This window comes from Myodes glareolus, chromosome 21 (genome assembly GCF_982192425.1).
Source record: "Myodes glareolus chromosome 21, mMyoGla1.1, whole genome shotgun sequence".
NCBI lineage: Eukaryota > Metazoa > Chordata > Mammalia > Rodentia > Cricetidae > Myodes > Myodes glareolus.
The window spans coordinates 10,750,095-10,777,246 of record NC_142046.1 but is presented as its reverse complement, the minus strand read 5'-3'; the positions used below and the strand labels follow the sequence as shown (position 1 = coordinate 10,777,246).

General features: G+C 41.9%; 1 protein-coding gene and 1 long non-coding RNA gene across 3 annotated transcripts; one reads left to right on the top strand and one right to left on the bottom strand.

Annotated features, from left to right (window-relative positions):
- The first annotated feature begins 1,133 nt into the window (after positions 1 to 1,133).
- Positions 1,134 to 23,613, top strand: LOC148118657 (uncharacterized). 2 transcript variants are annotated; one of them, XR_015735825.1, is made up of 4 exons: positions 1,134 to 1,354; positions 9,671 to 9,838; positions 13,892 to 13,978; positions 22,184 to 23,613. It is a non-coding gene; the product is annotated as an uncharacterized LOC148118657 (long non-coding RNA). The 2 variants fall into 2 exon arrangements; XR_015735824.1 differs by lacking the exon at positions 22,184 to 23,613 and having other exon boundaries at positions 13,892 to 15,351.
- On the bottom strand, positions 5,362 to 24,098 carry Fbxw2 (F-box and WD repeat domain containing 2). Its single transcript, XM_048432200.3, has 6 exons — positions 23,609 to 24,098; positions 15,653 to 15,847; positions 13,514 to 13,647; positions 10,498 to 10,584; positions 9,313 to 9,482; positions 5,362 to 6,025 (listed from the first exon to the last, which is right to left on the bottom strand). Exons 1-6 carry the CDS (start codon positions 24,096 to 24,098, stop codon positions 5,737 to 5,739), a joined length of 1,365 nt encoding a protein of 454 aa, XP_048288157.1. The 3' UTR covers positions 5,362 to 5,736.
- Between the last annotated feature and the right edge of the window lie 3,054 nt (positions 24,099 to 27,152).

The following is a 27,152-nucleotide window of genomic DNA, read 5'->3' as shown; positions in this document are numbered from 1 at the left end:
TACCTCAAGATGCCATGCTAGAGAGGTATATTAACAAGAAAAACTGGAATATCGGATAGTTTACCTTGTAGGTACTAATCCCTTTAGAATAGAAATCGCATTCCTAAATTCTTGTAGGAATGTTTGAGTTCTGTTTTTAAAATGGGAGTCAAAGGGGCTAAAGAGAAGGCTTAAACAAAACCAACCAACCAAAGCAAAAGAAAACTCAAATAACTTTGATCACTTTGCAAGTAATAAGTGGAAGCTTTGTATTCCTATCAGAATTGAACAGGAAAAAAACAAACAAACAAACCTGTATTTGTATAGAATTTAGCTTAAGAAATGCTTTAATATTTATTTCTTTTCTTCCAAGCCGGAGAATTGGGGATTTAAAATCTGTTTCACACGTCTAGGCCAGGTCTTCACTGGAAAGTCGGCAACAGTTATCCTAACTGTAACTGAAGATGCTGACAGGGTGCTTTACAGGGTAGAAATGAGAGCTAGGTATGAGCGAGCAGGTCATCCAAAGGAAGTTCTTTACTCCCAACCATTATCACCTGCCAGAGAAGGACTCGGCTAGACAAATTTAACTGGAGGCCTGAGTCTCAGTAGTTTACCCTGAAGCAATACCTGGCTGCAGGAAGAACCACAAACAGATTACCTGAGCACCACCCAAGAACAGACCATCCAAAGGAAATGCCTAACATTCCAACAGCTATAGATAGGATCACCTGCTAACATACACTCACCAGGACACCCCTAGACAAATGTCAGCCATTCAGGGGTCCTAAACCTCAGAAACCCCTCACTCCCACCTTTACTACTATAAAAACCCAATTCTAACCGAGTTCGGGGCTCTCCGTTTCTTCCAATACTCTGGACAGGCGGAGAGACCGAGTTTACAAACTTGCATAAAATAAAGGCTCTTTGTTTTTACATAAGGGACTCGGTCTCCTTGTTGGCTTTTGCGGGGACTTTTTGGATTTGGGCATAACACTAGAGAAAACCTAGCTACCCACTTCGTAATCTTCCCAGGGAAAAGCTTTGAAGAGTAGGACAGGAAGAGCATTTGGTTTTACTAAAACTACAAGTCCCAGCACTCCCTGCGGCACATAGCTACGGGTCCCAGCAGGATTCTCTGAGAGACCCGGAGTTCGGCCTGAGAGGAGCGAGTCAGGTTTTGAGGACGCTGCGCAGACGCCACTCACGGGTCGGACGTGACGTAAGAAGGGTTCGGCTTCGGCCTCCGCCGCTACCTCCGGTATTTTAGCTACCGCCGCTGTGGCTCGTTCTCCCTAAAATGGCGCCGCTAGATCTGGACAAGTATGTGGAGATAGCGCGGCAGTGCAAGTACCTTCCCGAGAACGACCTGAAGGTGAGCCGGGCCGGAGGCCGGCCTACTTGCGAGGCAAGCCCCTTCCGGCTGCGGGGCGCCCGCCGGCCCGCCCTTCTCCCTCGGGCGGACCCTGACCCGGCACCCGGTCCCGGTGCGGCGGGGGGCGCTCCGCGGTGCGAGGCGACCGGGTCCGACACGGCGAGACGCCGAGGAGCAGGGGAACCCGATCCCGAATGCTGACGCGGCTCCCTGAGGGGATCCCGGGGATGTGCGGCCCCGGCCCCTCGGGACTCCCAGCCCTAGTAGCTTTGCTGGAAGACTCTTCCACTCGGACACGCTCGGTCTCCCGGGGATGGAGCCCGGCCGAGCCCGGCGGGCAGCGCTCTCGGGAAGGGGTCCTCCCAGCAGAGGTGACAGGAGCTGCCGTCTGCTCCAGGGACGCGGGTAGCCGCAGCTTAGTCCCTGCGAGTTGGGAAGCCGGTGGGCGGGACCGGTGTGACCGTGATGGGAGAGTCAGGTCGCCTCTGTTTCACCACTCCGTTAAACTGCGTCTTAGGAGTTCGTTTTCTTCTGCTCACTTGGCTGTGGGTCCGATTTCTGAGTAGGTTATTCAGCTAGTGGACAAGCGGTCGCTTATCTAGAAGTTCCAATGTGTTAGGACCTCTGAGCTCTTCCCCCGTAAGCCAAAGTGTCGTTTTCTCGGTTTTCTGAGGAGGTCTCACTCAGTTCAAGCAGAGAGTGGTAAAGGACTGAAGGGAACGGGAGCAAGCCGTTGGTGTCCCGCTGTTGCAAACGTGTTTGCTTCCGCTAAAGCTAGTGCTTAGTCCCCATTCGTGTTTGTCCCATATTGCTAGTGTAAGCCCCCTCACTCCCAGACACCTTAGTTCCATGTTGCTAGTGTAAGCCCTCTCACTCCTAGACATCGTTTAAACAAACCTCTGCGTGCGCGTAGTCTTGACTGTCCTGGAACTCAAATCGGTAGACAGACCGGCCTTGAACTTACAGAAACCCACCTGCCTCTGCCTCCCTAATGCTGCAGGAGTAAAGGCACGCGCTGCCACCACCCGAACTAGTGTCTATTTTACTTCATTAACTTTATTATGTAGTGGATAAATTCATGGTCATTTGAATTCTTTTTATGCTGTTTTTATAATAATCTTAAACTATGGGCTTAAAACTATTATTTGAAGAAAAAATTATGTCTCATTGGTGAATTTTATTTCTTAGGAAGATTTTGCTGTTTTTTTCTCTCTCATTTGATACATTAAGTTATACTTCAATCAGTGAACAATATGCAAAATGTTTAAGACCACATATGCTGTCTGTGTTAAAGTACCTAACTTGTGTTATATGTGTTACATGGTTGGTATTCATGTTCAGCCATCTGCATCTTCCAGTCATTTGTCTTTTTTTCTGCTTGGTAATTTTTGTTTTCTTTCTGAGACAAGATCTTAAGATAGTTCTTGTTGGGGCTGGAGAGATGTCTCAGTGGTTGAGAGCACTGGTTGATCTTCCAGAGGGCCTGAAAGTTCTGTTTCCAGCAAGGACATGGCAGTTTGTAACCTTCTGTAACTTCAGTTAAAGGGATGTGATGCCCTCTTCTGGCCTCTGCAGGCACTAGGCACACACATGTTTCACATGTTTCAGGCAAAAAGTCATATACATAAAATAAGTCTTTTTTGTTTGTTTGGTTTCAAGACAGGGTTTCTCCCTTGTAGCCTTAGCTGCCCTAAAACTTGCTTTGTAGACCAAATTGGCCTTGAACTCACAGAGACCCAGCTGAGTGCTAGGATTACAGGTGTGCACCGCCACTGCCTGCAAAAAATAAATCTTAAAGTTCATGGTGGCTTCCAGACCACCAAGTACCTGAGGATGACCTCGAACTCCTGATCCTCTTGATTCCCCTTCTAAAATGTTGCAGCCTAAACTACCATGCCTGGCTGCTCTGTACTTTCTCCCCTTCCTTCTTTAAAAACAAACAAATAAGATTTATTTCTCTTAAAATTCTGTCTGTCTGTCTGTCTGTCTATCTATCTATCTATCTATCTATCTATCTATCTATCTATTTTTTGATTTTTCGAGACAAGGTTTCTGTGTGTAACAGCCCTAGCTGTCCTAGAACTAGCTCTGTAGACCAAACTGGCCTCTGCCTTGTGAGTCCTGGGATTAAAGGTGTGCATCACCACCACCTGGCCCTATTTATTTTTATTTTATGTGCATTGCTCTTTTGCCTGCATATATGTCTCTGTGGGGGTGTCAGATCTTGAAGTTACAGTTATGAGCTGCCATGTCGATGCTAGAAATTGAACCCAACTTTGGAAGAGCAGTCAGTGCTCTCAACCTCCGGAGCCATCTCTCCAGCCCATAAAATTTATTTTTAATTTGTGGGGGAGGGCAATATGTGCTCATGGTGCCTTTGGAGGCCAGAGGCATCAGGGCATTCTGGAGCTAGAGTTACAGACAGGTGAGTTGTCAGATGTGGGTGATGGGAACTGAACTCAGATCTGTACAATCTCAAGTGCCGTGCCATCTCACCAGCATTTTTTTTCCTTTGGATACAGAATATCATGTAGCCCAAGCTGGTATGATTCTCCTGCTTCCATTGTAATACTGATGTACTTTATTTTATTGTGGTAAGAGAGTTGAACTTAATTTTTGGAAAGATACTTGCTAATATTTATGTTTGTGTACCTGTGTGAATTTATGTGCACTCTGTGTAGTGTGTGTGCACACTGGTTTTGTAGGTGGTATGTGCTATCTGATGTGGGTGCTGGGAATCAAACCTGAGTCTTTTGCAAGAGCATTAAGCTCTCTTAATTGCTAAGCCACTCCAGCTCCTGTTGTGTGCTTTTTTCAACTTTATTTTGGTTTATCGAAATGAGATTTCTCTGTGTAGCCCTGGCTATCCTGGAATTCACTCTGTAGACCAGGCTGATCTTGAACTTATATCCACTGTGTGTGTGTGTGTGTGTGTGTGTGTGTGTGTGTGTATGCATAGAGGCATATGTGTGTATATATGCCTCTCAGGAGCTGCAGTTACAGGCACATGGTGCTGGAAATGGAACTCTGCAAGAGCAGTATGTGCCCTTTAACCCTTGAGTCACTTCTCCAGCCTATACAGAAGTTAGAATTCTCTTTTAGTAGTTGACTAGGAAATTGGGAGGCGGGTATCTAATAAGTTTTTTTTTTCCCTCCCCTGTTCTGGAAATAGTTTTATCAGATTCATCTGTTTGTGCTGTCAATCTTTATTTTCTTCTTATGTGCATTGATTGGTGTTTTGTCTGCATGTATGAGGTGTCAGACCCCTTGGAACTAATGCTTTGGGAATTTTTTTTTTTTTTAAATTTTCAAGACAGGGTTTCTCTGGCTGTCCTGGAAATAGCTCTTATAGACCAGACTGGCCTTGAATTTATAGAGGTCCACTTGTCTCTGCCTTCCAAGTGCTGGAATTAAAGGCATGCAGCACTGCTGCCTGGCACAGCCAGTGTTCTTAACTGCTCAGTCATCTTTCTCCAGCCCCACTAGTATAGTTCTATCTCAAAATAGATGTTTATGTGTGTACATGTATATATTTATGCACATGTACATATGCTTATTCATGTGTGTACATGTGTATATTTAAGCCTGGGAGGAATCTTAGCTGAACACCTGACCACACACCCCAGAAAACTGAGCTAGAGAAAGCACATGACTGACATAATCTTCCAGCTCTGGGCTCTTACTATCCCAGGTTATCTCTGTGCCACCAGCTAGGAGCAGACCAGCTTTCTCCACATGTAAACGAAAAGTTCAGAAAACCCTCACATCTTAACAATAGCCAATCCTGCCTCTGCCAAGAACTGTGGTTTACAATGAGGCTGAAACTGTCAATCAGCAGACTCGGATCTGCACTAGAAGATATTTTGTAGAACAGTGCCTAGTAGAAAGTTAATGAATGTCACAAGACTCGGGTCTTTTAACAAGGGCTCTTGTAAAATTAAAGCCTCATGTGAGGAAAGTTGCTCTAACAATATCATAGCACCTTTGCTTCAATTTCAAACAAAGACTATGGGAGAAAACTTTAATAACAGACTCCATGTGATTTTATAGGCAATCATTTAGCAAGTTAATGAATCATTTAACTGTCTTTACTCCATATTCCACTCAGAAAGATAAATCCAAAAATGCAACCTCTTATACTGACCAATGTAACTAAGTACAAATGAAGTAAGTCAATGTGTACCTCATTAGCATGCTGCGGTGTATGTCAGTAAGACAAGCCCTCCCGCCCCAGCCCTGGCAAACAGAGATAAATGATTGTGCACTGCGCGATGATACCTTTAGGTGAGAACTTTGGTTCATGCAGTTGGCTGCCACAGACGTTGCACCCAAAACCCGCAGCCCTGGCACCCAAAGTCAGTCAGCGGTGGTAGCTCTAGGTGTCAGCCATGCTCCTTCCACAAGACCAGGTGAATACTGTGGTCCGGCATGCTGGTGGCAAAAACTAAGCCCGTGTCATTGTGCCCATCCAGTCCATTCAGCCAGGATGCTTCGCCTGCCAGGAAGCTGGAGCCTCTCTTTGATTTTCTGTACTCTGGCAGAGGCCAGCGGCTAATTAGGCTCTCTGTCCTCAAATCCATGATGTACAGGTAGTGGTTGTCAAACAGCAGGGCAAAGACATCTCCAAAGCCAAGCAAGGCTAAGTTTGCTACCTCAGGTGTCTTGATGACCCTACAAGGAGGAGAGTTCAGAATCATGAAACAGAAGGCAACTTTGCTATAGATCAAATTCCTAAGCAACTTTAGAGCTAGTAAGATTTTTTTGATAAAAAGGAAGCTGTGAATCAGGAATAGTGGTGGATGCCTTTAATCCCAGACAGAGAGAGGCAGATCTCTAAGTTCAAGACTAAGTTGATCTACAGAGTGAGTTCTACGACAGCCAAGGCTACACAGAGAAACCTTGTTGGTGTGTGTGTGTGTGTGTGTGTGTGTGTGTGTGTGTGTGTGTAGAGGGTGGGGGGGGAGGGGCAGGACAAAAAAAAAACCTACCAGGATAATATTCTATGAGAGTAGTGAAATAGTCAAAAACTGCTGGTCCTTAGTGTGAAAACTAGACCAGAGCACATACTGTAACCTGGACTGAAAATGGGGGGGGAGACCAAACCAAATGGAATATTCAAGAACAGCATATATCTAGTTAAGCTAAACACTCCATCTGATCAATGATATTTTTGTATATAATAAAAAAATGAAAGAAAAAATTGTATGTTATTAGTTTGTTTTATGGTATTGGGAGTTAAGCCCCCCAAAGCCTCAGACAAACTAGACAGATGTCTACCACTAAGCTACCAAGCCCTATAATTAGCTATTACATGTTGGTCTTCTCTCTTCTTGGTCAGTTATTTCCATGACTTTGGTATAATGTTTCTGCTGCTTCCCTGTGTATTTCAGAATGCTTGACTTACAGGTAAGTGTTCAATAAATCCCTTGTAACAAATAAAGCTGTGGTACAAAGAACAGAAAAGAAGAAAATTCATATAAAAGACCAAAAGGAAGCAGGGTGGGGGGTGGTAATCCCAGCACCATCAATTCAAAGCAGGATGTCTGTGGAAACTAGGTTGTGAGGAGTTAATTTCCAAGATTAAAATACAATATTGCAGAATAGAATACAGGACTTGCCGTGCTGATGCAGAGCCCAATTCTGACCTCTTTAGATGTGGAAACAGGAATTCCTACAGGCAGTTTGGGTCCTGGGCTATTCAAGATCACAGCCATTCTCTACCTAAAGTGCACAACATGCTGCCATTTGTGCTTTTTGTTTGTTTGCTTTTTGTTAGCTTCAAAACTAGAAAGGTTCTAGGAACCAAGGCTGCAGGATTTGTGCTGGGATTTCAAAAAGGTTTTATTTGTGTTTGGAGGTGGAAAAAGGCAGAGACAGAACTGTCTTCTTTTAACTTTAAACCTAGCACTTCCTACCAGCAAACAATCATTCAGGTTCATTACTTAAAGTTAGCATGCTCAAATTCTAGAACATCAATAGAACTTTCAGGATTCTGGGTAGGAAGCACTGAAACAATGGCATGTGCTTGCGTGCGTGCATGCTTTTGTGTGTGTGTGTGTGTGTAGCTCAGAGGACAACTTCCTTCCACCTTCCGGGTTCTGGGAATCAAACTCACATGGTCAGCTTGGTAGCAAGCGCCTTTACTCACTCTGATCTCACTGATTTCTTGTTTTTTGAGACAAGTATTCATATGGCTGACCTTCAGCTTCACTATTTAGCTCAGGATTACTCTGAACTCCAGATTCTCCTGCTACACCTCTCAAGTTACAAAATTACAGCACCTATGGCTCAAGTTCTTTCAGTGTCCTCAGTTTTGGTGCCCTTGGCTTATGCCTGCTATCTGGATAATACAGCCGTGGCTGGATGAATGCTGGACTAGGAGGTGTAGAATATAGGGCCCTTATACTTTTAGGCTGCTTTTATCCTTTTCTCAAAGCATGATTACCCTAGAAGTGATTCTGACAGCTCTGAAACCTAACTAATTATTCTGACTCAGATGCAAATGAGGCTGTAGCTGAGACCAGGGAGCCAGAGCTCATCGACGTCATACTAGAGGACTAGAGTCGTATCCTGTATAAGCTGACCTAGACTGTATTTGTCATGATAGAAACAATGACGTCATACTAGAGGACTAGAGTTGTATCCTGTATAAGCTGACCTAGACTGTATTTGTCATGATAGAAACAATGACGTCATACTAGAGGACTAGAGTCGTATCCTGTATAAGCTGACCTAGACTGTATTTGTCATGATAGAAACAATGACGTCATACTAGAGGACTAGAGTCATATCCTGTATAAGCTGACCTAGACTGTATTTGTCATGATAGAAACAATGACGACAGTGTTCAGTTTTTTCTATTCCATTTTTTATTCTCTTGTTTCCTGAATTATGCTACACAGTACTGACTGAATTATTAATAGGTGTGCAATACAAGAGACTACACAAATTCAAACAGTCCTTAATGAAGGGCTTCTGAGTTATTAATAAAAGATTTTCAGCTCCTGTACTAGGTTCATTTATAAATAAAAAACCTGATCACAGAATTGAGAAATTTAGACAAAAAACACACAGACCATAGGAGAGGATTCAGATCTTTGAGATGAGAGGTGCCAAAAAGCCAAAGACTTTGGTGCCTAAATTCAAGACTTTTTTTTTTTAATCAAAGTAAATTCTCCATAAATTTATCATACAGCACTCAAACATGTCAACATAAACTTCCAGTTCCAGAGCTGGAGAGATGTCTTGGTGGTTGAGCACTGGCTGCTCTTCCAGAGGTCCTGAGTTCAATTCCCAGCAACCACATGGTGGCTCACCACCATCTGTATTGAGATTTGGTGCCCTCTTCTGGCCTGCAGGCATACATGCAGGCAGAACACTGTATATATAATATATAAATAAACCTTTAAAAAACAAAACAAAACCCCCCCAAAACCCTTCCACTTCCTAGGAAGGGGTCAACAGTATTCAGTGGGGCACAAAATTGCCATTGAAACTCTTATGTCTTTATAAGGAAGTGAATCTAGTTTACCTAGTCACTAGTCAACAGAAGGCCACTTACTGACTAGACTCCACTGGGAGTCAGGACCAAATAACAGTGCATAAGTTCAACTGATGATGAAGTCGAACTTAAAATATTAGACCTGAAGGAGGTTGGAAAAGTCTTCTCATCTACATCTCCCATTTTCCAGAATAAGGTTTTGATTCCTGAAAGGGAAGAAGGGGCTCATAATTCAGAGTAAGGGAGGGATTAGAACGTTGATCTTTAGGTCTCAGCATATGATACTTTCTCACGTGCTTCTAAAACATTTGCCTGAATGCAGTGTACACAACCCCACTGTTAACTGATGTGGTACTTTCCAGAAGAAGACACTGACACATACACTCAGATCTTCTCTTTACACCACTGAACTGTACAGACTTTCAGAGGCACAGCACATGGGCCAAGGAAACATTACCTGAGAATATCATAACTGGCAAAGTCCCACTGGTACAGACCAAGCGCTGAACTACAGACAATGTATTTTCCATCAAAATGAAGTCTTGGCTGCAGGCAGATACTTCTATCCTCAGAGACGGACAAAGTCTTTAAGCACTTACAGTTGATTTCTCTCCCAATTGGCCAAATCTACCAAAAAAGAAAAAAAGGGGGAAGATGATTGATCTTATTAATAAAGAAAAGCTAGAATTTATATAACATGGCTCAAAGAAAAAAAAAAGTGGCACCTGCTAACAGACACAAAGAAAATACAGGGTCAAGACTCTTGTTTTAGTCAAGAGTTACAAAGTTTAAGTCCTGATTTTCTGTGATTTTAGGTCAGAAGTTAACCTCTCTGAATGAAGATAATGCCTACTACAAAGGTGGTTTAAAAATGCAAGGAAATGGAGTGTCAGTTGGGCAGTGGTGATGCACACCTTTAATCCCAATACTTAGGAAGCAGAGGCAGGCGGGTCTCTGAGTTCGAGGCCAGCCTGGTCCACAGAGTAAGTACCAGGACAGTCAGGGCTGCATAGATACCCTGTCTCAAAAAACATGTGTCTTGTAAATATTTGGTAAATTGTTAAATAAATCAGTGTTTCTTTTTGTAGTTTAGATCTAAGAGAAAAGATCTTAGTGCTTAGAGTGCTGAGGCAGGATTGCAAGTTTGAGGTCAGTCTGGGCTACATGACTGAGCCTCTCAAAATACAAAAATCAAACAAAAACCACTAAGTATGTGGAAAACAATTTTTAGTGCTTTCTCCTTTGTGTGTACACTCATCAGTGTGCGTAACACAGGTGTGAGTTCATGCAGAAGCCAGGAGTTGATGTTGGTGTCATCCTCAATCACTTTACACCCTATTTTTGAGATAGGGTGTCTCACAGAACTGCAGTGCATCAATTTGGCTTAATGAGCAAGTCCCAGGGATCCCTCCACTCCCCACTCCCAAGACAGGGTCTCTCTGTGTAGTCCTGGGTGACTGGAACTCACTCTGTAGACCAGGCTGGCCTTGAACTCACAGAGATTCGCCTGCCTCTGCCTTCCCAGTGCTGTGACTAAAGGTGTGTGCCACCATGCCTAGCTTTTGTCATACCTTTTTAGTTTTCCTTATATGCTATTTTTTTTCCCCTTTGATGAGATAAATTACAGAGGGAGAAGACTTACCTTAATCTCATATTTGTCTGCACTTAAGAGGATGTAGTCTCCAGGGCTGTGCAAGACAGACTTGACTTTACACTTCTGCAAAACCACCTATAAGCATAAGCATCTATATTATACAGAGAACTTACCACCCTGTCCCTATGCTAATTTTATATTGTTTTTAAATTAAAATATGAAAATGAGCTTGAGGGGCTGGAGAGGTGGTTCCGTGGTGAAGAGCACTGATTGTTCTCCCAGAAGTCATAAGTTCAGTTCCCAGCCACCACATGGTGGCTCACAACCACTTGTAATAAGATCTGGTGCCAACTTCTGGCCTGCAGGAACACATGCAGGCAGAACATTGTATACATAATAAATAAATAAATCTTTAAAATAAGAAAATGAGCTTGATATGCTATGCTAGAAAATATGATGTGGAACTCATTATTAGGTTAATTCTTAACATTTTTACTACAAACAGATTCTGTTACTGGCTGTATCTCAATGTCTAGTGTTGGAAGCACTTACTCCTATTCTTTTTAAATTAGGAAGTGCTAACATCAGGATTAATTTTTAAATTGTAAAGTGCACATTTGGGATGTAGCTCAGTGGTAAATTGCATGCCTATCAAACACAAGGCTCCAATTTGACCCTCGATATTGCATTCTCTTGCGTACACACACACACACACACACACACACCCCGCAGGTAACTTAAACGTTAAGGAGCCAAGTGAGGTAGTGCATGCCCTTGATCCCAGCACACGGAAGGCAGAAACATGCAGATCTCTGTGAAAACAAGGCCAGCATGGTCTATATAGTGAGTCCATATCAACCAGGGCTACCTAAAACGACTCAGCTCTTATAAATAAATAAATAAATGGATGAACGAATGAATAAATAAATAAACAAACAAATAAATAAGGAACATGAATTGCACACAGATGTAGACAGATATGATCTGTTTTCAGAAGCATATGCACCACAAAGGAAAAGCACCAGGCTCAGACTAAGACCCTGCAATCTGTCACAGAGATCTGCTAACCATGGCCCTGGAGAAAACAGAGCAGCCCGTGTGCTGTTCCTTAGTGCTGGAGACTGAACCCAGAGCCTCCTACATGCTAAGTGAGCTGCTACCAATGTGCTATACCAGACTTACTGTTTCTCAGTTACTCATTTTTTAGATAAAATACCTATGACTTTACTTCATATAAATGGCAATGAAGATGAAATAGAACCATACAAATAATAGTAACAGGAAAAGGCAAAGTTCTACAGCACATGGGGGTCACCTGCTATTGTTAGGCCCTAGGAATCTTTAAATAGACCAGCAGAACCATTCAGAAGCCTGAGATAGAGGAGCAGTGAGACCTGAAGATCTGTTAGCACACATCAGGCATCTCTGCTCAATGCTGCCCCAACATCTAACTAATGTGCATAAGAATTTAGCAAATGACAGAGTCCAAGTAATAAAGGGAGGAGGAACTTGTCCACATCATAGGCATCATCCTGAGCCCACACCTATGGTTCAGGTTCACTTAGGGTTGCCTATGACATATAACTTTCCTGTTTGGTAAGTGAATGTGTCCAGTGGTTACCTATCTTCTCACAAACTTCCCTATCTTTACTTTTACCTAGTCAGGGAAAATTTTAGATTACCCACCCAATATAAAAACCTGGCAGGCATTTCTGAGTCTCTCTTCTTTCTAACCTACAATGAATAACTAACTGTAGGTGACTTTATATTAAAGGTAGATCCTTCATGCCATTACATCTTTTGCTTAGACTAAACCCAACTAGGCATCTCGTAGCCATGTTTATGTATCAGCTTTCCACATTCAAATTGTTTCTTATACATAAATCAAAGCAGACCTTAAATCATAACTTTCAATAGCTTTCTCAATACACTTCTGCTATCTACCAACCTTACTCTGGTCCACAACCTCTTCATGAGGCCAGCTCTCGCCTCTACAGCATGGCTGCACTGGCCTTCTTCAGGTGCTTTCCTGGCCCTGAACACACGCATATGTAAACCATACCCTGCTCTTTACACAGCTATTGCCTAGCCACCTTTTGGTCTGTCTCAAAAAGCTTTTCCTAATTACTTCCTAGATTTTCTTATACTGCACTACACTTCTCCTTCACAGAACTAATTTGCAATTAAACATTACTTTTTGTGAATTTGCTACATAGTAACCATTTCTTTTTAAAAAAATATTTATTTATTATGTATGCAATATTCTGTTTGTGTGTATGCCTGCAGGCCAGAAGAGGGCACCAGACCTCATTACGGATGGTTGTGAGCCACCACGTGGTTGCTGGGAATTGAACCAGGACCTTTGGAAGAGCAGGCAATACTCTTAACCTCTGAGCCATCTCTCCAGCCCCCATAGTAACCATTTCTATTACATTAAAATCCATCAGATCGGACCAAGGTTTATTTTGTTTACTCCTACATCCTCAGCCTCTTGGAAAAGAGTATAATAAGCTCAAGAAATGTGTCTGCACAACAAGTATACCATTAATATTGCATTCGAAACAATTTTATTTTGAAAATGAGAACACAATATTCTGTTAAAAACTCATTTTTCTTCTTTTATTCTCCCTATATTTTTGTCATAATGGTGCTTGATCATAGGATCTTGTACATGGTTCTACCATTGAGCAACACCCAGCTCCTCCCAATCTCACATTTTACAAGCACTGCACTTTTTTGTTGTTGGGGATGGTGTTTGAGATAGGGTTTCTCTGTGTTGCCCTGGCTGTTCTGACACTCTCTCTGTAAACTAGGCTGGCCACAAGCTCAGAGATCTGCCTGCCTGTGCCTCCTGAGTGCTGGGATTAAAGGTATGTGCTACTACTATCCTAACACTTTTCAAAATCAGAATTACAGTTCTGAATCAAGGAAGGTATCTTAACCACCATGCTCTGTGAGTTCATTTATTCTGCCATGATTCATCTACAATATATACAAGGTCTATCATCCTCCATTCCCCACCAGTGAGGAGCCAGATACAAAGGACATCCCCTGGTCTTCCTACCTTGGTGACCCATTCAGTATGTCCAGTGAGTGTGTTCAAGCATGTCCCAGCAGATAAAGCCCATACTTTCACAGCGAAGTCCGCAGAGCCACTCACCAAAATATCCAGTTCATCACTGTAGTCCACACTGAACACTAGTGCACACAACACAGTCAGAGTGAAAACACTTCACTGTCAACGGGTCTTTGTAAAAACAATAACATTTATTCTTCTAACTCTCCAAATAGGTAACTTCCTAACCAGAGCACTTTAAGAATTGAGCTATTCAACCAGTAGCTTTAAGATACAAAGAAAATCTATTTCAAAACTGTTATTATTGTAGTTTATCCTAAGGATGAGAAAGCCTGCAACTAACATACTCTTTTCTGTTTGTGTCAGCTTCAGTGTGATGGAAATGATGGCAACCCTTTTTAGGGTTTAAAGGAAAACACCAGCACAGGCAGCCCTTTTAAGATCCACAATGTGGTGAGTAGAGGGATGGCTCAAAGGTCTGTTCTTCTGGAGGTCATGAGTTCAGTTCCCAGCAACCACTTTGTGGCTTACAACCATCCATGTATTCCGGTGCATTGCAGGCATACATGCAGGTAGAACTCTCTATGTATAATAAAAAGGTAAATCTTAAAAAAAAAAAAATCTGCAGTGTGAAGAAAATAAGCTGCAGAACACTTGGGCTCCAGAAAGGCCAGGGCAGAGAGAAACAAGGATCTCAAAGGTCAGACTTGGTCAACAGCTTCTAAATTTCTTCAGGTTGTACACCTAGCAACCACATTAGTTCAGGACATGCAGTGAATATTCAGTATTTTCAGTTTTTTTTTTTTTAAGACAGGGTTTCTCAGTAGCAATGGAGCCAGTCCTGGAACTCACTCTGTAGACCAGGCTGGCATCAAATTCACAGAGATCCACCTGTCTCAGCCTACTGAGTGCTGGGATTAAAGGCATGTGCCACTACTGCCCAGCTTCAGTATTTGTTTTTAAATGTCTACTAAACTCAAAAGGACATTGGTAACTGGCCCTTCCTTCAAGAAACTGTGAGAGACAAGTTGTTTTTTTCAAGAGGTTAACTCTTGCTAGAGCAACACTGGAGATGATGACTACTCATCAGAGAGAGGACTTCCGAAAATGAAATATTGGAGATGGGACAAGAAGAATGCATATAGCGTATTAAGAAAATAAGCAACACTCCAGGCAAAGGGGATTAACAGCCACAGCAGTGTCAAGAAATAGAAGAACATTTTTAGAGCAGGACCTCCAAAACTGGTAAGGAATGAAATTGCTAGAAGCTGTGGTATCCATATGCTGTGTAGTATCACTCTGTTTAATGGATGAGATCCATATTAAACCATAGACTTCTTATTTGTTTGTTTTTTGAGACAGTGTTTCACTGTGTAGCCCTGACTGGCCCAAAGCACAGAGATCTGCCTGCCTCTTAAAGGTGTGTGCCATCACACCTAGCTATGGACCATTGACTTCTAAAACAAATAAATGAGAGTAGATTAATTTTTCTTTAAATATATAATATTGAAGAGAGTTGTTTAGTAGCAGAAGAGCTAGGTCTAAAGAAATAGTAGTATCAGGTACAACATAAGGCTATCAAAGTAAATAAGATAAGTCGAATCCCTGACCTATGGAGCTTAGAGTAGGAGGTAAGGTAGTCACTATGACTACGTGTGTAATAGGACATTCCAGAGTAGAGATTTCTTTCATGTTAGTCCCAGGATGTTGCTTGTTTTACTCACTTAGCAGCCAAGTACTAACTGGATGTACTCTGTGTAGATATAATCCATGAACTACTGCCCAAGGGTGTTTCAGCTTTGAATAAATAAACAAAGTGGTCTGAATATTTGGGTGTGCAGGATGGAAATCTACTAAGAGCAAATGTGAGCGACTGTGCAGGAAGAGAAATAATCTGGGAGAGAAGGACAACTATTCTTAGTACACGGGGTCATAAAAGAGAGTTTTGAAGGCTTAGAAAAAGCAAAATGTAGAAATCATTCCAAATGTAGGGAAATAGCTGCAGTAATAAAGAGAAAACCACAGATTAAAGCAAGCAAGAAAAAATAAAATACAAAGTATTTGACTCTTGATCTTAATAGGCATGGCTAAAGTAATTGTAAAGACCCTTGAAAAAGAATAACCCACCCGCCCCCGTGTGCCCCCGGAAATGCTGTGTCCTGGCTCCAGAACTCCATTCCCAGCAGGCCACGGTGTTGTCAAAGGAGCCTGTCACAAGCTTCTGTTCATCGAACTTCACAGCTGCACAAGTGTGGGTCTGGATGCCGTACACACACTGTCCTGTGCTTACATCCCACAGTTTTGCAGACAAGTCATCTGACCCTTGAAGAGAAAAACCAGGAAGGTTAGTGTGTCCTAGAAACCTTAAAGAAGGGCAGTCAGTCCTCTCTGGAGTGCTTCTGCTTTATGGCTAAGAAAACCAAAGCATGGACAAAATAATGTGATTTGTTGGGCTTCAAAATGGCATTAAATTTACTAGGACAGAAAGCAAGCTTATCTTTTCTCGTAATCTTCTGGGCTGTAGGTAGGATATTAGACTAAGGCACCTCTTTATGCTTCCATTTGCAACATTTCCTTTCTCTGGCTAGCAGAGCTTTCATATTAACTTTAGTGTTTGTCTTACCTATGGCTGCATCTTTACACTTGAATGCCTGTCCACTCACTGCCTAACAATCCTGAATAAATAAGGACTGTTGACTAGGAAAGCACAGTCCATTCAGAAAAGGGATAAAGATGAGCCTCAGGTCACTGGGTAACTTTTACATAAGCTAGCTGGCAATTTCTTGAGCCATCTGAAAGATGTCAAGGAACTTCAGTGAACACTAGGGATAAATCACCCTCAAACATTCATATCAACTCACAGACAGTTTAAATCTGGAGGGAAAAGTTGGTTTCATTTCTACCTGTAGGGAGTGGAGGAAGCCCTGAGTGTGTAAACTTCTAATGAATATGTAAGGTCTGTCAACTCCAAGACCAGTTGGCCCATGGTAAATTGGCAAAACAGTTAAACAGGCTAAAAGGGATGGCAAAGCTGTCCTTGGAAGTACAGTCTCTGATGAATGAATGGTACAGAGACTGAGAACTGCAGCTTCCTCCCCCCCCCCAGCTGTTTACAGTCAGAGACTGGCTGCCTAAGACACCTCCTACTGAGACCAAGGAACCCTCCCACTGTGCTGTACCTAATAAACACCGAGGTTCTGGGTTACTGTGGTTGGAGAGCCCCACCCGATCCCAGCTTCACTGTATGTATGTGTTCTTTCTTCAGGGCTCCTAGCCCCAAGTCACACGGGACACAGCATGGCCTCTGAGGAAAAGTTATACTAATCATGATGGTAATTCAGGACTGAGTTTTCATTAAGTCTGCAATTCTAATTATTAAATTTTGTCTCAAATTTTACTTTTAGAGGCTCAACAAAAGACATTTTGAGAAACACTAAATACAGTTATTTTGACTAGGGCATTGTATTCTAGGAAAGCTCCAACAAGTTGGTTTTCAAAAACTGAAAAATGTTTAAACAAAACCAGCCACAAAATCCCCCACGGGCTGGAGAGATGGCTCCAAGGTTCAGAGCAAATTCCCAGCGCCCACATGATGGCTCACAACTATCTGTAACTCCAGTTCCAGGGGATTTGACACCTTTATCTGAGTTCTGAGGGCACTAAGCACACATGCGACATAAACATACACTCTACACATTAAAAAAAAATCCTAATGGAGGAAAATCCACCTTTAGTCAAGAGCCAGAGTTTGGAGGATGGCTAAATAACTATCACTTGTAAAAGACTGTGGGCAAGATTTCCATGTGGACAGACTCCAAGGACACTGAAATGAAGGCTGCCTTACTGTCTCTATTAGAGACAGTCTCTATTAGAGCTATTTAGGTCTCTGTTTGGTCTCCGTTTTCCTCTCTATAAAATGAGAGGCGGGGTTTGCGCCTTCTAGGATGGAGACTTTTGCTGGGAATTGAACTCAGAACCTCTGGAGGAGCAGCCAGTGCTCTTCACCTCTGAGTCATCTCTCTAGCCCCCCTAGGATGGAGACTTTTAAGATCACCAAGAGATCATTATTGGAATACACAGTGCACTGAGGTTCAAGGTTATGAGTTCTACCCCAACACCACAAAAAATTAAGAAATGAGCATACAAAGACAAATCCCACACAAAAAGGAAGCTAAAGCAGTCCAGTTTAGAGATGTGGGATTAAAAGGTTGTCAGGCAATTCTCTATCACCAGTAACACTCTTGAGAAGCAGAGGTCGTCAACAGCATAGCATGCCCAATAGAAACAGCATATAATTTTGTTTCCAATGGTTAACTTAAAAAATGAAGTGTATTTTATTTAATTCTGTTTGTCAAAAGTGTTAATACTTTAACATGTAACAAGGTATCAAAAGGACACACTTTGTTCTTTTACATTCCAAGTCTTTTAATTCTGGTATTTCCCATTTTAAGGGCTGGGGAGCTGGCTCAGTGGTTTTCTCACTCAATCCAGGTTACCACAGGCTGAACATGACCTAGCCACAATATTCTAAAATCCAGATAAAGATTAATACTGAAAAATAATAAGCACATTTCACAAAAATCTAGATTTGAAGCTTCTCCGGCACAGTCCTCAGGAGACTTTCACCTACATTAAGTCATCTTCCTGATGGAGCATGTGTACCCTCTGAGCAAAGGAACTGCCCTGCTTCTCCCGCATGGCTCTCACATTGTTGTCTAATGGCACACATTTCATAAATAAGTAGCTATTAATGTCGCAAAGTACACTAGGTTCCTCTCTCATCATTTCAGAAATAAACTGCAGAAAAGAGGGAGAATCATCTCCCGCAGACCAGGCCAATCATTAGCAGTGGCCATCACTCTCTTTGGTAATGCTATTTCACTACCAAGTTCAGGATCCCACTATTCACCCAAGTGAAAATTAAAGTTCTTGAGAAACAAATTATGGGCTGCAGAGAGCTCTTCCAGAGGTCCTGAGTTCAATTCCCAGCAACCACATGGTGGCTCACAACCATCAATAATGAGATCTGGTGCCTTGGCCTGCAGGCAGAACACTCTATACATAATAAATGAATAAAATCTTTTTAAAAAGAAACAAATAAGGAAGTGAGGGGTGGGACAGGGAGCTCAGGGGATCTGATACCTATTTTTGGCCTCCCCAGCCCCCACCCCCACAAATAAACATAAAAATTCTTTTTTATTTTTGGTCTGACTTAGTATGCCTGGGACATACCAAACAAGCCCTTTCTGTTTGTTGTCTGTTTTCAAGACAGCGTGTCTCTGAGTACCCCTGGCTGTCCTGGAACTTGCTCTGTAGACCACACTGGCCTTGAACTCAGAGATTGCCTGCCTCTGCCTCTGGGATTTACAGGCACGTGCCACCACCTCCTGGCAAAAATAATAATTCTTAAAAAGAGACACAATAACACATCTATAATTTTCTAAGTTATTTCTCTTACCTGTGAAGTCTCAAGCATGCTGCCATTAGAAATTTTAGCTAACACTTTAGATCAATTTCAAAAGCATGATGTAATTTTTAAATGCAAAACTGGTGAATTATAATAAAAATAATATATACCCATTTAGAAACCAATCTTTTTTTTAATCACTGAGCCATCTCTCCAGTCCTCCTCTTGTATACAGTATTCTGTCTGCATGTTATGTCTGCAGGTCAGAAGAGGGCACCAGATCTCATTATAGATGGTTGTGAGCTACCACCATGTGCTTGGTTGCTGGGGACTGAACTCTAGACCTCTGCAAAAGTAGTCAGTGTTCTTAACCTTTGAGCCATTTCTCCAGCCCCTAAAAACTAATCTTAAAATACAGGGTTTGGGAGCTGAACGTGGTTTAGTGGTGGAATACAGGCCTAGCATGCACAGAGCCTGGATTTCTAATCGCCAGCACTGAAAACAAACAAAAATACAGATTTGGGTCCACTAGCAAATATTAACAAGTAGCTAGAGGATTTGAGGATTACTTCCCATTTACTTTTTCAACAAATAAATGAGTTTTCCCCCCTTTTTCTTACATGTATGGGTGTGTATGTGTATGTATGTTTGCACGTGGAGACCTTGGGACAATGTCCAGAATCTTTCTCTACCACTCCCCATCTTTATTCCTTATGAGGCAGAGTCTCTCAGTCAAACCTAGGGCTTACCATATGACTAGTGAATGCCAGTAATCCCCAAACTCAGAAAGAATATCGCTACAAGTTGGAGGTCAGCTATATTATGTACTAAGCTTCAGGACAGCATAGGCTAAAATATCAAGACCTAGCTTAAAAATAGCACATACATGCACACACACTCTCACAGAGTAACATTTTTTAAAGTTAGAGTCAAGGCTTGAGATGGCTTATCAGTTAGCACTGGCCGTTCTTGCAGAGAACATGAGATCTATTCCTAGCACCCAGATGGTGGCTTACAAACTATCAATAACTCTAGTTCCAGGGGAATCGATGCCCTCTTCTGGCCTCTACCAAGCATGCACATAAGTACACATAGGCAAAACGCCCATAAAATAAAAAAAGAAAGGCTGGGAGATCTCTGTGAGTTTGAGGCCAATCTAGTAGACATAGCAAGTTCCAGACAGTCAGGGGTACTCAGAGAGATCATGTCTTGAAAAACCAAAAAAGAAAGAAATGGGATTGTGAAGACAGTGAGCCCACTGCCAGTATTTAAGTGTGGAACGCCAAGTCAATACCATAGCTTTTTTTTCTTTTTTTCAAGACAGGGTTTCTCTGGAGCCTGTCCTGGAACTTACTCTGTAGACCAGATTGGCCTTGAACTCACAAAGAGCCACCTACTTTTGCCTCCCAAGTGCTGGGATTAAAGGTGTGTGCCACCACTGCCTGGCTTCAATACCATATCTTAATTAAAAAAAAAAAAAAAAAGGCTACAGCCTTTATACAACTGGAAAGCATTACAACTACAAAGGACATCAAAGCACAGAAAAATGGATGATTATGTTCTAATTACAGGAAAAATAGAAAGCATAAAGCAAGTTCAGGGTGACAAGCCAAACCATGAAATACTGTAATCAAATTACTAATTAAACTGAAAAAGTGCCTGGCATTTCAGAGACTAAGTCACCACATGGGAAAATATGTGCTTTATATAGAAATGCAATTTAAAAATAATCTTGAGAGGTTACTTCTTAACTAATAAAGCAGATTATCTGCACCTGCTGTGCGCACAGCAGCAATTCAGCACACGTGCGGACAGTAAGCGGAGAGTCAGTCACACTTGTGGAACTGGTAATTCTACTCCAGCCTCTGTCAAAAAGTAAATAATCCAAGCAGGGGAAGGGGATGCAAATAAAGTCATGAAACAGAAACCTGAATATATACCAACATGGAAACAGCTACATGATATATTTACACAAAGGAACAACCAATGCTTAGCAAAAGTGAAAATTATATAGTTTTGGCCCTCCAGGAATATTTGTTAAAAAATGTTCTGGAGGGGCTGGAGAGATGGCTCAGAGGTAAAGAGCACTAACTACTCTTCTGGAGGTCCTGAATTCAATTCCCAGCAACCGCATGGTGGCTCACAACCATCTGTAATGAGATCTGGTGCCCTCTTCTGGCCTGCAGGCATACATGGAGGCTGAACATTGTATACATAATAAATAAATAAATCTTAAACAAAATGTTCTGGATTGAACAATGAATATGGTTATCTGTACACAATGTACATGATGTAAGCAAACAGGCATTAAGACTGCTGGTAAGAACCAGAACTGGGCTGAAGACATGGCTCTTGCAGAGGACCCTAGTTTGGTTCCCAGCCCCATGTCAAGAAGCTCACAAATGGGGACCTGGTGCCCACTTCTTGCCTCTGCTGGAACATGAACTTGTACAAATCCAAACTCAGACATATGCATAAATACATAATTAAAAAATAAAAAATTTGGGGGACTTAAAAGATGCCTCAGTTGTTAAGAGCATTGACTACTTTTCTAGAGATCCTGAGTTCAATTCTCAGCACCCACATGACGGTACACAACTGTCTATAATTTTAATCCCATGAGATCTGATACCCTCTTCTGGTGTGTAGTCATACATGCAGACAAAACACTCATGTAAATAAATCTAAGAACAAACAAAAAACTCCTAGAACCATTCCACACACAGCCAAGGAATGACATTGCCTAAATGTGGACACATATCAGAGCCATTTGTAGAAACACACATCCATTATAATTCTATAGTAACATAAAATTTAAAACTTTAACAGTTGTATATATAATGTATATTATATAGGTACATTGTCATATGCTTTAAGCTTGTTAAAAGTATACTCTGTGAGGGCTCTCCTGTCCCATACTCCAGTGTGGCAGTTTCAATGAGAATGGCTCCCATAGGCTCACATGATTGAATATTTGGTCCTCAGTTGGTGGCATTGTTTGGGAAGAATTGAGTGTGGTCTTTTTTAGTTTTTTGAGACAGGGTTTCTTTGTGTTTTTTTGGAACCTATTCTGGCACTCACTCTTGTAGACCAGTCTGGCCTCAAACTCACAGAAATCCACCTACCTCTGCCTCCAGAGTGACCATGCTCGGCTTAGGTGTGGTCTTGTTGGAAAGATTATGTCATGGGGGGTGAGCTTTGAGGCTTCAAACGCCATGTCATTCTCAGCTTTCTCTGCTTCATATTCTTAGCTACTGCTCCAGAACCATTCCTGCCTACCTCCCTGCTGCTGTGCTCATGGCCACCATCATGGACTTTGGATTCATAAACCCCAAATTAAATGCTTTCTCTTATAAAGTGATTTGGCCATAGTGTCTTATCACAGCCAAAGAAAAGCAACTATGACATCCAGCAGATGTATTTCAAGTGTTTTCCAAGGCACTTTGTCCAAGAACAAGTTGACCCCTGGCTCTGTAACTGGGAGAAGAAAAAAAACAGGAAGCAGCTAAGAGTTTTAAAAACACGACATCCTTCAAAAAAGCTAGAAGGAAATTATTTCCAACCAAGATTACTACTGTTTATCCCATAATATAAAAATGCCTGCAGTGGCATTGTAATGCACGTATTCAGTCAGGGAAGCTTATCTGAGAAGAGAAGACTCTACTGGGAATATAAAGGACCATCTCAACCTCCCCAGTTAGTTTCTTAGGAATGCTGTTAGCACCCAATCTGATGATGTCACCTGCTGCTATTTAATTGGGAGTCTTACTCTGCAGGACTCTTTTCACTTGGTAAAGTCAGCTGGCTGCCTGGGGGTGGTGGTGGAGTTGGCTGACTTTACCAGTTGATTTCTGCTGGAGGTTTGTAAGCCCCCAACTTGATAGTGTTATCTTGTGTTTGCTCTCCCAGTCATCTCTGCTAGATGTCTGAAGTGCTCAGTCTGATGGTTGTTCTACTGATTGTTATTTAGTCTCTAACAGACAATAAACCCATTCAAAACTGAAAGTACGGCTATGGTAGATCATTCTTTGTGGACTGTACAGAACGGTGTGTCAAACAGTTTAAAAAACATCCAGCTGTCTCTGCTTCTATGTCCAGACTTTCAGCATCCAATTCTTAGGGTTACAGGACTTTAGACCAAGGAAGGAATTTGTCTCTTCCCATCATTTTAAAGGCAAGGAAATAAACACAGGATATAATTCATTCAAAATGTTCTTGCTAAATGTAAAAAAAAAGTGTTTACACGATAAAATAAAATTAACAAACACAGAGGAAAGTGTAAGAAGTAACCTACACCTTTCTGATTCACATTATACTTAAAAGAATATCTGGCTGGGCAGCGGTGGAGAATGCCTTTAATCCCAGCACTTGGGAGGCAGAGGCAGGCGGATCTCAGTGAGTTTGAGGCCAGCCTGGTCTACAGAGCGAGTTCCAGGACAGCCAGGGCTACACAGAAAAACCTTGTCTGGGGAAAAAAAAAAAAAAAGACTATCTGAAGCTTTTCTCACAAACCCTCAGAAAAATGACTCTTTCCCAGAGGAATGTACCATGACAAATAATCCCGTATAGGCAATGCTGGATCTTCTCAAGAGGGAGCTTACAAGGATCAGTCCTTGTAAGTTAGTAGAGAGAAGGAACACTGCTTCCCCTCCCCGGCAACTCACCCAGGTCCTTACCTGTGCAGAGAAGTCCATCTCTGTAGTAAAGTGCATACACTCTGGCACTATGTCCAATTAATGATGAGGTCTCAAAGGCTTCGTGGTCCTCCAGCTGCTTCATCCTCAAGATAGCCTTCAAGTAAACCTTCTTCCAGTGCAATGCGTCCTGAACAGAATCATCTATCTGCCAGCCCAGATTCTTACAGGCAGTCTGCCACACCTCTGTGCAGGCACTTATCACCTTATTCCACTGCTTAGAGACTAGGCAGCATGTGAGTAAAGTCTGAGGATCGAGCCATTTTAACAAATAAAAACTGAGCTCCAGGGGAAGGAGTTTGAGGAAGTCCCGCTTGAGGAGGGTCTCCAGGTTATTGGAGAGGTGCCTGAGCTGGACTGCCCCACTCAGACTAATCAGGTGGTCCAGAGTTTCATTTTTCTGCAAGTCCGTCAGAGAAAGAAATGTAACAGAAATGTTATCAAGCCATGTCTCAAAGTCCTTTCTCTCCATAAGGTTATGGAAATATTTACCTGTGGCACATCAAAATATTGTATTAGTTCTGTTCAAAAAGACTGGTAAAGCAAGACTGCTAATAAATGAAGTATTAAAAATTAGTGTAAAAATGGCATTACAATTTTATGCTTAGTTACTTTACAGTTAATAAACTACACTGAATGTTTTCATGCACACAAAAGGAAATGCATATAAGAAAACATATTTTAACAAATCGTGATATAGTAAATATGTCAGAGGAACTTATGTCAGTGTGTGACTTGCTCCTTTTAAAGTCTAATACATGCCACATGCATTGTCCCCATAAAGATTTACAGAACATTCATAAGAATGTCTTCTACTCTGCACACAACCCTCCATCCAATTCATCACAAAACTGCTTCCTCACCAGACTCCTTACTAAATAAACTCTATTTGGGAAATAAAGTCACAAGAACAGCATCAGGATGTAACTAACATACACAAAGCAAATCTATGGAGCTGTGACCTATGCATTAGTTATGCTGGGCACAACCTGATCTGCCACCCAAAATTACAAAACTAACGGCTTAGTTTTACAGTAGATGTTGAAGCAAAAAGATGTGAAGAAGAAAAATAAATGTGTAGTAAGCTTTGCATTTGGGTGTGCCATCCCCCTTACAGCACTGTCTGTTAGAACATGGATTACTAAAGGCTGTACACAATTTGCTTTTAGAAGCCTTACATAAGCTAGTCACAAGTCTCTATCATGTTCCTTAGAGAGCCATGAGGGCTCTTGCAGCCTACAAGAAAAAGCAAATTAATAATTCTCGTAGTGCTGGGCATAGTGGAATGTGTCTATAATACTAGCACTCACAGGCTGCCCTAAGAGGATCGTGAAGTTGGAGACCAGCCTGGGTAATACAGCAATACAACACAGTTCAGATATACAAAGCCAAAAATAATCATCTGGACACTTACAGAAAACATGTGACTTTTCACTTTACAAATGAAACTACAGGCGCAAGAAGCTAAGTTAATCACTGTGGCCAGTGAAATGGCAAAACAGAACAGAGGCCTGTGCTTTCAAGATCAGCATAGCAGCTGGGCAGTGCTGGCACAAGCCTTTAATCCCAGCAGAGATAGACCGATCAAGGTCAGCCTGGTCTAAGGAGTAAGTTCCAGGAAAGCCAGGGCTACACAGAGAAACCCTGTCTTAAAAAACAAACAAACAAAAAGTCCAAAACCACCCCCCCATACCCTCCCCCCCCAAAACAAAAAGATCAGCACAGCAGCTGGCATGCCTATAATCCCAGCACACAGCGGTGAGGTTGGGAGAAGTGAAGGTTCAAGACTATCTTTGGCTATGTAGTTAGTTCAACCTAGCCTGAAGTGTAAGAGCCACTGGAGGAGGAGGAGAAAAAAACCTAAGAATCCTAACTTGGTAATAAGACCTCCAGATACTATGTGTATCTGATTATAGCATTTTACCTTTGGGAAAGTAACAACCTTCCAAGGCTAACTGGACAAAGGCTCAGCATCAACAGTGTGTCAACTTCTTTATGATGAGGGCTAAGTGTGTGTGAGTGTGTGTGTGTGTGTGTGTGTGTCCTTTAATCCCCAAACTCAGGAGGTAGAGGTCGGCAATCTCTGTGACTCAAGGCCAGCCTGGTCTATGAAGTATGTTCTAGGACAGCCAGGGCCATACAGAGAAACCCTATCTTAAAAAAAAGATAAGTAAATAAAAATAAAAATTAACATTGAGAATTAAACTAATGGAAAGAGAAAAAATGCCAATAAAAATGATTTGCTCTGTACTAATAGATGTTAATATTGGGTAACAGGTTCATGGGAACTTTGTTTTGATTTTTACTATGTTCAGACAGTGCCACGGCTTTTTTTTGGGGGGGGTTCTTCTGAATTACTTATAAGATTGCCATCTGATTAAAAAAATTTAAAAGTTCAATCTGGAAGAAAATAATTTTTTTTTCCCTGACAAGTTGCCTAGATTAGAGCTATACAAAGCCAGCTTTCTTCCAACTCTGCCACGGAAAGTGAGCAAAAACCAAGTTCTCAGCACCTAATTTGGCAAGACCACGTCAGACACAAAGTCGTGTTCGTAGAAGCAACAGAACATTTCAATCAGTTCTCTCCAGCCTAACTGCTTGGGCTTCTGAAGACTACTCAAAGTCAGGGGTCTGGGACTAAAGGATGCACCCATTTATATGAGAGACCCAGTTCTTCATCTGCTGGAAGAACAAACAGTTCACATGACTTCATCCACTCATCTCAAAAAAAAAAAAAATAAGCTTCCTGTCTGATCCCTAGCATAATCCCTCTGTAACACAACCAGAATCCTACTTTTAAGAATGACTATTCACAAGACAAAGCATTTGTTTCCATGGGCACCTGAGCTATTCTTTCTTTTTCACTGAGCCCCTGCCCGCTGAGGACAAGAGTGACAGGTGTGTGCCACAAAGCCTGTCTAAAATCATTTGACTGTTCAGAGCATAATACTAAAACTCATCAACTTTTACTTTTCTAGAAGAACCAACTAATTTTGGAGGGACTTTCTTAAAGCCACAGGTCTAAACTGAACTTGTTCTTAGAGCCTCTAGACACTGGCAGCAAAGGTTCAGGGCGAAGCCTCAGGAAATGGGATATCAACTCAACAGCATTCCTTCCAACAGCGGAATAGCCAACTCCAGAATGATCTTTCCCGTTAGTGTGGAGTCAGGACTGCTGGGTATAGAAGCAAGCTGGAGTAAATGAAAGAGCTAGACCGACCAGTCAACTTTTTTTTTTTTTAAAGCTGATTCAGCCACTTCCTATGTGATCACGGGAATACTCAACTAATGTCTAAGCTTCCATTTATAAAACAGAAGCTATCCCAACTTCAGCAATGAGAATCAGAAGTGAGGTAAGAATTGTCCAGCAAGTACCTTTAGTTCCAGTACTATAAATGCCTGGCAGGATGCCTTTGAGTAGTGCTGAGGCTGTAGTGGACATGACCTACTGGCATAACGTCATTTTCAGTCCTATAACCTTATCACAGTTTTCTTCATACCTTGAAGAAAAACTCAAGGACTTGAG